At 40.4% G+C, this 8491-nt stretch overlaps 1 protein-coding gene across 1 annotated transcript; it reads left to right on the plus strand.

The window, feature by feature from the left end:
- The first annotated feature begins 379 nt into the window (after positions 1–379).
- On the plus strand, positions 380–8167 carry LOC306782932 (immunoglobulin-like domain-containing receptor 1). The gene is made up of 8 exons (XM_079276428.1): positions 380–465; positions 2124–2294; positions 2568–2717; positions 3050–3169; positions 3280–3426; positions 3604–3729; positions 5177–6117; positions 7236–8167. Exons 1-8 carry the CDS (start codon positions 417–419, stop codon positions 7272–7274), a joined length of 1743 nt encoding a protein of 580 aa, XP_079132554.1. The 5' UTR covers positions 380–416; the 3' UTR covers positions 7275–8167.
- The last annotated feature ends 324 nt before the right edge of the window (positions 8168–8491 follow it).

Below are 8491 nucleotides of genomic sequence, written 5' to 3' on the forward strand. Positions count from 1 at the left end.
AGAGACTTACTCAAAAATGGGATTGTTTGTGGAAGACTCAAACGACTGATTTGGAAAACATAAACATCTTTTCTGTTTGTTGTTCCTGCTCCTCTTTTTATTTCCTCCATGTTACACCTGTCAGAGAGGGCGGGGTCAATGATGTCACCTGAAGCCGGAGGGGGGGGGAGGGGGATGACCCGCCTCCGACACCGACTCTCTCTTTGTAAGCAACTTGTTCGGCTGTAAACACTCGTCGTCCACCTCAGAGAACAAACACAGCCTCTCTAGCATGTCGTCTCGAGTGTGAAGAACAGTTACTATGCAGAGCAACGGATGCAAAACGTTTTTCTCCAAATATTCCGGATTTCTTGCGGATTTTGAGTCTCCTACGGGATAGAGAGCGAAGCTTCCGCGGAGGGAGAAAGAGCGACGCGATGGGAAACATGATACTGATGGCGCTTCTGCTGGCTCACCTGCCAACAGGTGAGGCTTTAAAGGCGTTCAAGGAAACACATTTTGTCCTCAACATTTATACTTTATTCAAGGAGCATTGGCTCTTTTTTCAGCGTAAGCGCAGGAATTTAAGGTGAAGCCACTTAAGCAAACAGTCGAAACGAACTGATGTGTACAAGTTAATTATCGACAGGTGGAAATAGGACAAGGCCGACTTTGGTCACGTGACTGCATACTATTATAGGTTTTGCTTATTGGTTGTCCAAAATACAAAACATCCAAACAGTTCACACAGTGGAAACAGACTCGTGTTTACAGAAGACAATATACAGTAAACTGTCTTTGAAAACAAATGTTGATGAGGACATAATAACATTATTATCGCTTAATCTGCTGTGAAGCTCAAATAATACATCAAATATAGACAGAAAGTAAATCAATCATTTTGACAACTGAACAAACTTTTTAAAGTCGTTTATCAAGCTAAAATGTCAAACATTTTCTTGTTCCAGCCTCACAATGTGATTGTGCTCTATATCCTAGTAAATTAGCTTAATAAGGCTGCAAACATGCAATAATTTGTTATTATTAATTCATTTGCAGATTGTTTACGAAATTCATCGATCAGAAATAGATGAAACACGTTAGTCATATTCCCACGAGCCAGGGTGGTGTATTTAATGTTGTGATCTTCTGTTTACTATCCTGTAAGACAAGGAAAATCACATCTGATTTGAACTATGAATATATAATCTAAAGAGTTGCAGATCAATTTCTGTTGAACAACTAATTGTCTCAGTTCTACATCAACGTTTATGTCAGAATATGAATTACACACAACATTTAGTTTTGTTGTTGTGTGGAGATATCTATAGTTCTGTCTGAAAACTATGAAAACCTGCAGTTCAGTTTTGTAAATGTTTTGTGTGTGTGTTACTGTGTTTTGGACAGGGTGGTTCATAGAATATGTTCCCAGTTGTTTGTTCAGTTTAATATTGTATTCTCAGTAAATAAAGGCAAAAAGCATAAAGCCCAAGTTGTAAATACATTTACAATTGGATAAAATACACACAGCTGGGTTATGGATGTACATCATGATGTGATGTTGTGGTTTAGAGAAGAAGCTTACTCGATTAGTTGTAAAAAATAAATTAAAAAAAGAATGAACCAGTGACACTAAAGCAGACATTTTCTCAGCTTTTCATGAATATTTTTTACACTTTTCTGACTTTTAATGTATCAAACAATTCACTCAGATGAATCAATAATGACAATAGTTGTTAGTTGCAGCCCCAATCTATCTACTGTATGTATTTCAAGACATAAATCAACTGGGAAAAACTGCCAGCACATGTCGGACACTTTCTGACATTCATTCATCTCTTTCACATTTGAATAACTATTTCAAAGAGAAAGTGTTTGAAGTCAAACCTTAACTGCTACTCAATGAGCAGAGGTCGCCTGTCATCAGCTTGTTTTCGCTGATCGTGATTGACAAGCGGTATTACTTCCAAAGATAGAGTACAATATGTGCACACTTAATGACTTCTGTTGTAAACTGTTAACCAGTTTGGTGAGATTCTTATCCATCCAGCGTTCACAAACAAACACACAAAAGGTTGCAGTGATTTGATATATTGTGTCATCGTGGGTGCTGTTATTTCACACTTTGTCGTTGTTTTTATCAGAGCTGCTGTCCATCCAGGTGATTGTTCCAGAGACGGAGAGGAGCACGACTCTGTTTGCCTCTGTGATCCTTCGCTGTGACTACTCGACCTCAGCAAACGCTCAGGATGTGCTGGTCACCTGGAGGTTCAAGTCCTTCTGTAAAGACCCGGTGCTGGAGTACTACTCCACAGGTGAGGCTGCATGACAATATTATTAAGCACGCACTAACTTTGAAGCAGCAGCAACACACACAAACATGTGTGAATTACATTTTATGAGCTAATTGCTATTCAATTATTATTCAGCTTTATTAACCTGCTGAAAAAGTAAAGCTGATTGTTGTACTTTTTGAAGGAATGAGTGCCCTTATGATGGTTTGAGTTGCATGATGTAGACCGATCTGTTAGCAAAAGAATATGCAATAAATTGAACATATTTCATCGTATTTTCCTCTGTTCCTGAAGCCTTTCAGGCCGCTCTGCAGCTGGGTCAGGACCCCTCCAACGACTGCCCGGACCGCCAGCGAACGATCCGCACTGTGATCCAGAAGAGGGGCGTGAATGAGCCCACCCTGGGTGCAGAATACAGAATACGCAAAATAACCATTCAAAACAGTACGTTTAATCCCATCACAATGTTGATACAGTATTTCAGTCTGAACTGTCAATACAATCATACATGACTACATTTTGAGACACTGTATAGGCTGCATGTGTTTGTACAGAAATAAGGAACATGTATGTACTTGAATGTATTATTTAAGATGGTTTGGATTGTGAACATACTGTTAACAAAGAACTATTTGCCAATCAGTGCATTCCATTGCAAATATGTTGTGGTTCTCTTGAACATCTTTTTGTTTGAATACTTTTATTTCCATTTTACTGCAGTGATCCAGTTCAGAACAATTTAATCACACGTATCCTTGTCTTCTGTGTGTGAACAGAGGCTGACCTGGTCATCAATGAGGTGATGTGGTGGGATAACGGCGTGTATTACTGCAACATCGACGCTGCCGGTGACACGACGGGCGACTCGGACCGTGAAATCAAACTCATCGTATACCGTGAGTTTCCTCAGTTCAGCTTGTGGTGCTCGACTCGAGCTCACAAAGAGCCTGAGAAGACTTTCCGAGATTGAAATACCAGTAATCATGTTTCTTCTCACTTGTTCCAGACTGGCTGACCGTCCTGTTAATCATCATCGGTGCTCTGCTGCTCATCATGCTCCTCTGCATATGTTGCTGCCAGTGCTGCCCGCAGAAGTGCTGCTGCTACGTCCGCTGCCCGTGTTGTCCACAGACATGCTGCTGCCCAGAGAAAGGTACTCCTTGTAAAAACCAGAAACTACATCACATTCTACTGATTATTTTACACAAATATGTATCCGTCGATCAAATTTAGTCTCTTGCAGATTTTGTATTTGCTCAAGCCTACATATGAAAGTCTGCCAAGTGAATACCGAGTCACACAAACCTTTGACCCGCTCTTTGCATTTCAGCTGTGATGCAGCACAGGATGATACGAGAGGTTCAGAAGGGTATGACTCCTTGGATGGACGGTCAGCCCATTTACGCTCCCATTAGCTCCAACGCCTCCTCCCAGGGCGTTCCCATACTGTACTCGGGTGAGGGACACAGAAAGTACACACAAAAGACTTCCCTTTCATGCTTTGTTGAATGTGATGTGGTGGTGCATCATTCTTGCTCAGACCCAAGGGCGTATGTTTGGTTTCAGTAGTTGGAGGACACACTGTCCACACTATGTGAACACTACTTTTATGTCGATATTTAATATATTTATATCAAGCAAATAACGCAGTATGATAAGGATGTTTATTGTCATCGTACGAACATACAACGAAATTCAGTTGGCGACTCATCAGTACAGCAGCAACAGTTAAAAAGTGTATAAAAACATTAAGACAAGACGATTTAAAAACAAGACATTAAATAAATATATACAAGATAAAACAAGATAAAGCACAGGCATCAATGGCTCCAAAGTGAAAAATGTGCTTTGTTACAGTGTCGTGTTATTGACTGTTTGTTTCAGCACTGACCGGTGAAACTGGTTTTGGTGCTTTCAATAACAGTAACTATTTTACAAGTACGAACTGTTTTTGAATCTTCACTAGAAAAAAAGCAGTGTCCTGTCTGCCTTATTTTTCATTGATTGTTTCGTTCTAGCACCTTTTTAGGTGATTTAAGATCATACTTAATTACTGATTTAAGTAGCTTAAAACATCCAGATAAGGTCCGAGTCATTGGTAAGTAGTGTTTGGAGATCTTCCTGTTCTCCAACAGTTAGTTAGGGCAGCCTGTATGTAGCCTGATAGGCAAAATGCTGCTCCATGCTGCTACATGGTGCTGCATGCGACTCATGGCAACATTTTGTTACGTGTGAGCTTCTCTTATCTGGATTTTGGCCTTGAATGGTGAGAGTGTAAATCAAACTAAAACGATAAAAATGGGGGAGATAATATTATAGTATTGAAGTCCCTGTGAAAAAAATAAGCCTTGTCTCGATTAAAGCAGCTATAATCAATATTTTTATATGAATAATTGATCACATGACTACCGGTACTTGAATGTGAGTTTTTCTTCGTGATGAAGCTGCAGATCATAATCATCAAACTTGTTACCTTCAGCTTTAGAGTTTTGGTTAACTTTTACTACTCTCATAGCAAAAACAAAGCTACCCAACCTGTCCAACACCAAGACGAGACACATTTAGTGACTAGCTGGTGAACATAGTGGAGCATTTAGCAGCCATAGAGTCAGGTATTTCTGTCGTGAGTGAACAACAAAACACATGTTGCTCCTGTTGAGTCCAGAACCTCTACGTAAATATACTGTATCACATAATATCCATAATTAGGAGCGCTAAAACTTAAATTCCTCACACTCCCTAACTGCTGACTATATAAATATGAAACTTTTTGCTCACAACATATCAATTTTGTTCGATGAAAATATATCAATGTTGTGTTTACAGCTTGTTTCTGGTGCCTCCTTACGGCCAAAAGTCAGCTGGTGCAGATTATTCATGTCTGTCTGTCACTTTTGTTCCAGGCTCGTACTCTGACTACCCCACCAAACAAAACTTTGCCATGGCTCCCATGCAGCTGTCACCCATGGCCCTGCAACAACAGTATCAGCATCAGCAACAGCATCACCTACAGCATCAGCATCAGGAACAGCATCAGTATCAGCAACAGCATCAGCCTCGTCCTCCTCCTCATCCACACCACTTGAACGGCAGTGTGCATGGCAGCAATCGTGGCACTGGTCAGGTGTTGGACTACCTGGAAAACCAGGTGAGGGGGCTGGATGTGGGAGCACTTCAAACGGTTCCACACGCTCACCAAAATATGCTCCCATTACAGCCTCACCCGGCTCCTCACGCAGTTCCCTACACACCAGGGCCCCCAAGTATGTTGTCAGCCCTGGATGAGATGGGCGTGAGAGGGGTAGAGAGAAGGGTGATCACCCTGCCTCCTATAATCCAGCGGGTACCCAGCTTTTCCTCACGCAGGGGGCCTGGTGGTGGAGACGGAGGCAGAGGTGGTCCCAGAATATCCAGCCAGTCCAGTGGGAGTACAAACCGCCCCGGAGGCGGTCTCCCCCGCGACAGTCGTGGCTATAGGGACGTCTCTCCTCCCAGACGAGGGATCCTGCGCGATGACTCCGAATGGGAGAACAGGCGAGCAGGAGCGCCACACGGGAGTTCGAGGAACAAGAGAGGAGGCTCGGCCGGGAGGAGAGGAGGTGGCTCCAGACCGCGGACTCGTAGTCGCGACGACCTGATGGAGGAGCTACACAGCAGAGCAGCTCGGCGGGAGAGGAGCTATTCACCTCCTCCGCATCGCAAAGGATCCTGGAGCTCAGATGAGGACAGCAGCGGAAGGAAAGGAGGTAAAGGGAAGGATTGGCCAGAGAAGCCCCCCAGCTACTTCTCCATCGAGAACCAGCCAGGACGTAGTAACGGTCGGAGGAACTACGACCGCCTTTCTGTAAGATCCAAACACTGATGTCCGCTCTAAACCAATGGTCTGATGAGTTCATCTCTTTGGTTCATTGCTTTCTGTCTCCTGTTAGTTTTTAGCCATGGCTTCTTTCCTTCATCCCTTTTAGCCATGCGGTCAGTCAAGCACTTTGGCCCAGAGTGAAATTGATCACAATTGACAACTATTTGATGGATTGCTGTTACATTTTGTGCAGACATTCACGTCCCCATTCGCTAAAATGTAAGAACTTCTATTTGGCCACTATGAGGTTAGGTCACAATTTGTAAGTATTCCAATACTTTGCTTTATGACCAAATACCTGCGAAACTAAAGGCATTCCCATCAGCCTCAGTTGTACTTTGCGTTTAGTGCCAATTAAACTAAACTAAGATGGTGAACGTGTAAACAGTCTGCCTGCTAAACATCAGCATGTTAAAATTGTCATTGTGAGCGTGTTAGCACGCTGTAGTTAGCATTTAGCTTAAAACACCCCTAGCGCTGCTAGCATCGCTGTATACTTAAAGCTTTATTCCTGATTAACTTCTTTCATCACTTTTTATTTTATTTTTACTTCTTTGTTGTTTTTATCTTTTCTTCTGCTTTTGCATATTGACTATTGGTGAAACGGTCCTCACACCCTTTACTTGAGTACTTAAAGTACAACAGTATTATCTGCAACATGTGCGTTAAGTATCAAAAGTAAATGTACTCATAATGCAGAATTTCTCATTTCTATATACTTAAATAATATAAAGTATGTATTTTTTTTATCACGAACAAATACATGTACTATGTCAATGTGGAGACAATTGTAGGTACTTTAGGTATACTACGAGGTAGATTCGTAGTATAATACTGCTTATCATGTTTTTAATGTAAAAATAAACAGTAACTACTGTGAAATACAAGTAGTTCAGTGAAAATAACATTTATCTCTGAAATGTAGTGGAGTATAACAATAATGTAGCATAAAATGGTACTACAATGTGACATAATTGCACTTCACTCAAGTACAATAGGTTACTTCAGTAAAAGTACTTAGTGGCATTCCACCACTGGGATTGAATCATGATATCTACGTCTTTAATTAACCTTACTCCCCCTCTGTCACTTTTCTCTCTTAGGATAGAAGTTCCCGTAGCGGCACCAGCGTAGTCATCTGAAGCATTTCTATTTTTATTTTTTATTTTCTTGTACTTGTTCCTGAATGTTTCCAGAACGGTGAAAATGAAGACAAACAGTAGGTACTTTCATCTGTTCAATCAGCCTGCAAGAATATGGTTGTTGTGAAATGTAATCGTCATGAAAATGTACTGCATGGATATACTTTTACTCTGAATGCACTGTATGTTAGTGCAACGAAAACGATCATGTATGCATGAAGGAAAGCTGTTCAGTTGTGCCTTTGAATTGCAGATGTTTTGAAGCCCATGTGTGATTATTGTCCGAGCTGTTTTAAGCGGTGTAATTTGTGTCTGGTGATGGATGGAAGTATCTTTTTTTGTGTGTTTTTTTAAAATAAATGTTCAACAGTTTCAACAAGCAGAATGTTGCATACTGTGAGACCCTTTGGGTTATTTAGGTTCATTGTGAACACGTAATGTGTGAGACAGATGCAGTGTATGTTTTTATTTTTTTTAAAATATATTTTCAAGTTTTTGCATAATTTCTTGTACTGTTTAAATTGTCATTTTTTACCTTTCACACACAATAACATTATTAGACAGCAATATAAAGTGTGTTGTATGAAGATGGACAGAGTTGGCTTATTGAATGTTCAACACAGACATATAATTGGGATTTTCATGAATGAATGTTTTAAATAAACCTTTTTACATACAGCTAGTGGGAAGGATATTTATATATTTTTTTTATACATTATATAGATTGCGCGATCGATCCGTCGGTCCCAAACAATGATGATAATGATTTATGATAACTTAAATCAAAAGGCTGTTCCTTTGATGATGAAGATGAATTATTAACTGGGCAAAGTGTGCAACTGCCCCCCGGACTTCCAGGGGTAGCTGCTAATTTCACTTCCTGCAAGTTTATTTGGGAATTTGCACCACTAAAATAAAATATCAACTGGGTCCTGATGTAAAAATGTACTTGTAAAATCAGTTAATTTTTGCTTTTATTTTGCTCACATGGTGCACTAAATAAAGTTGCAAACTAAGATCAAACTAATTGACACAGAGAGAAACTCATAGAAGGAATTAACTCAACTTGAACCATATAATGACAACTGTACAACAAATTGTGAGTACATAAAATCCAAGACTTTAAACTGGTAATTTGAACTTGATTTAGGATGTGCTGTGATCAAAAAGTTTAAATTGGTTTTGGCTGGAGGGGTGTACTAAATATTGATGAACTG

The sequence above is a fragment of the Melanostigma gelatinosum genome, assembly GCF_949748355.1.
Source record: "Melanostigma gelatinosum genome assembly, chromosome: 10".
Classification (NCBI taxonomy): domain Eukaryota; kingdom Metazoa; phylum Chordata; class Actinopteri; order Perciformes; family Zoarcidae; genus Melanostigma; species Melanostigma gelatinosum.

Bases quoted from the DNA above. Each gene is read 5' to 3' on its own strand.
- LOC306782932 (XM_079276428.1), top strand. From the start codon at position 417: ATGGGAAACATGATACTGATGGCGCTTCTGCTGGCTCACCTGCCAACA. The intron at 3,170-3,279 runs GTGAGTTTCCTC...CACTTGTTCCAG, and splicing joins AATCAAACTCATCGTATACC to ACTGGCTGACCGTCCTGTTA. The intron at 6,118-7,235 runs GTAAGATCCAAA...TTTCTCTCTTAG, and splicing joins GGAACTACGACCGCCTTTCT to GATAGAAGTTCCCGTAGCGG.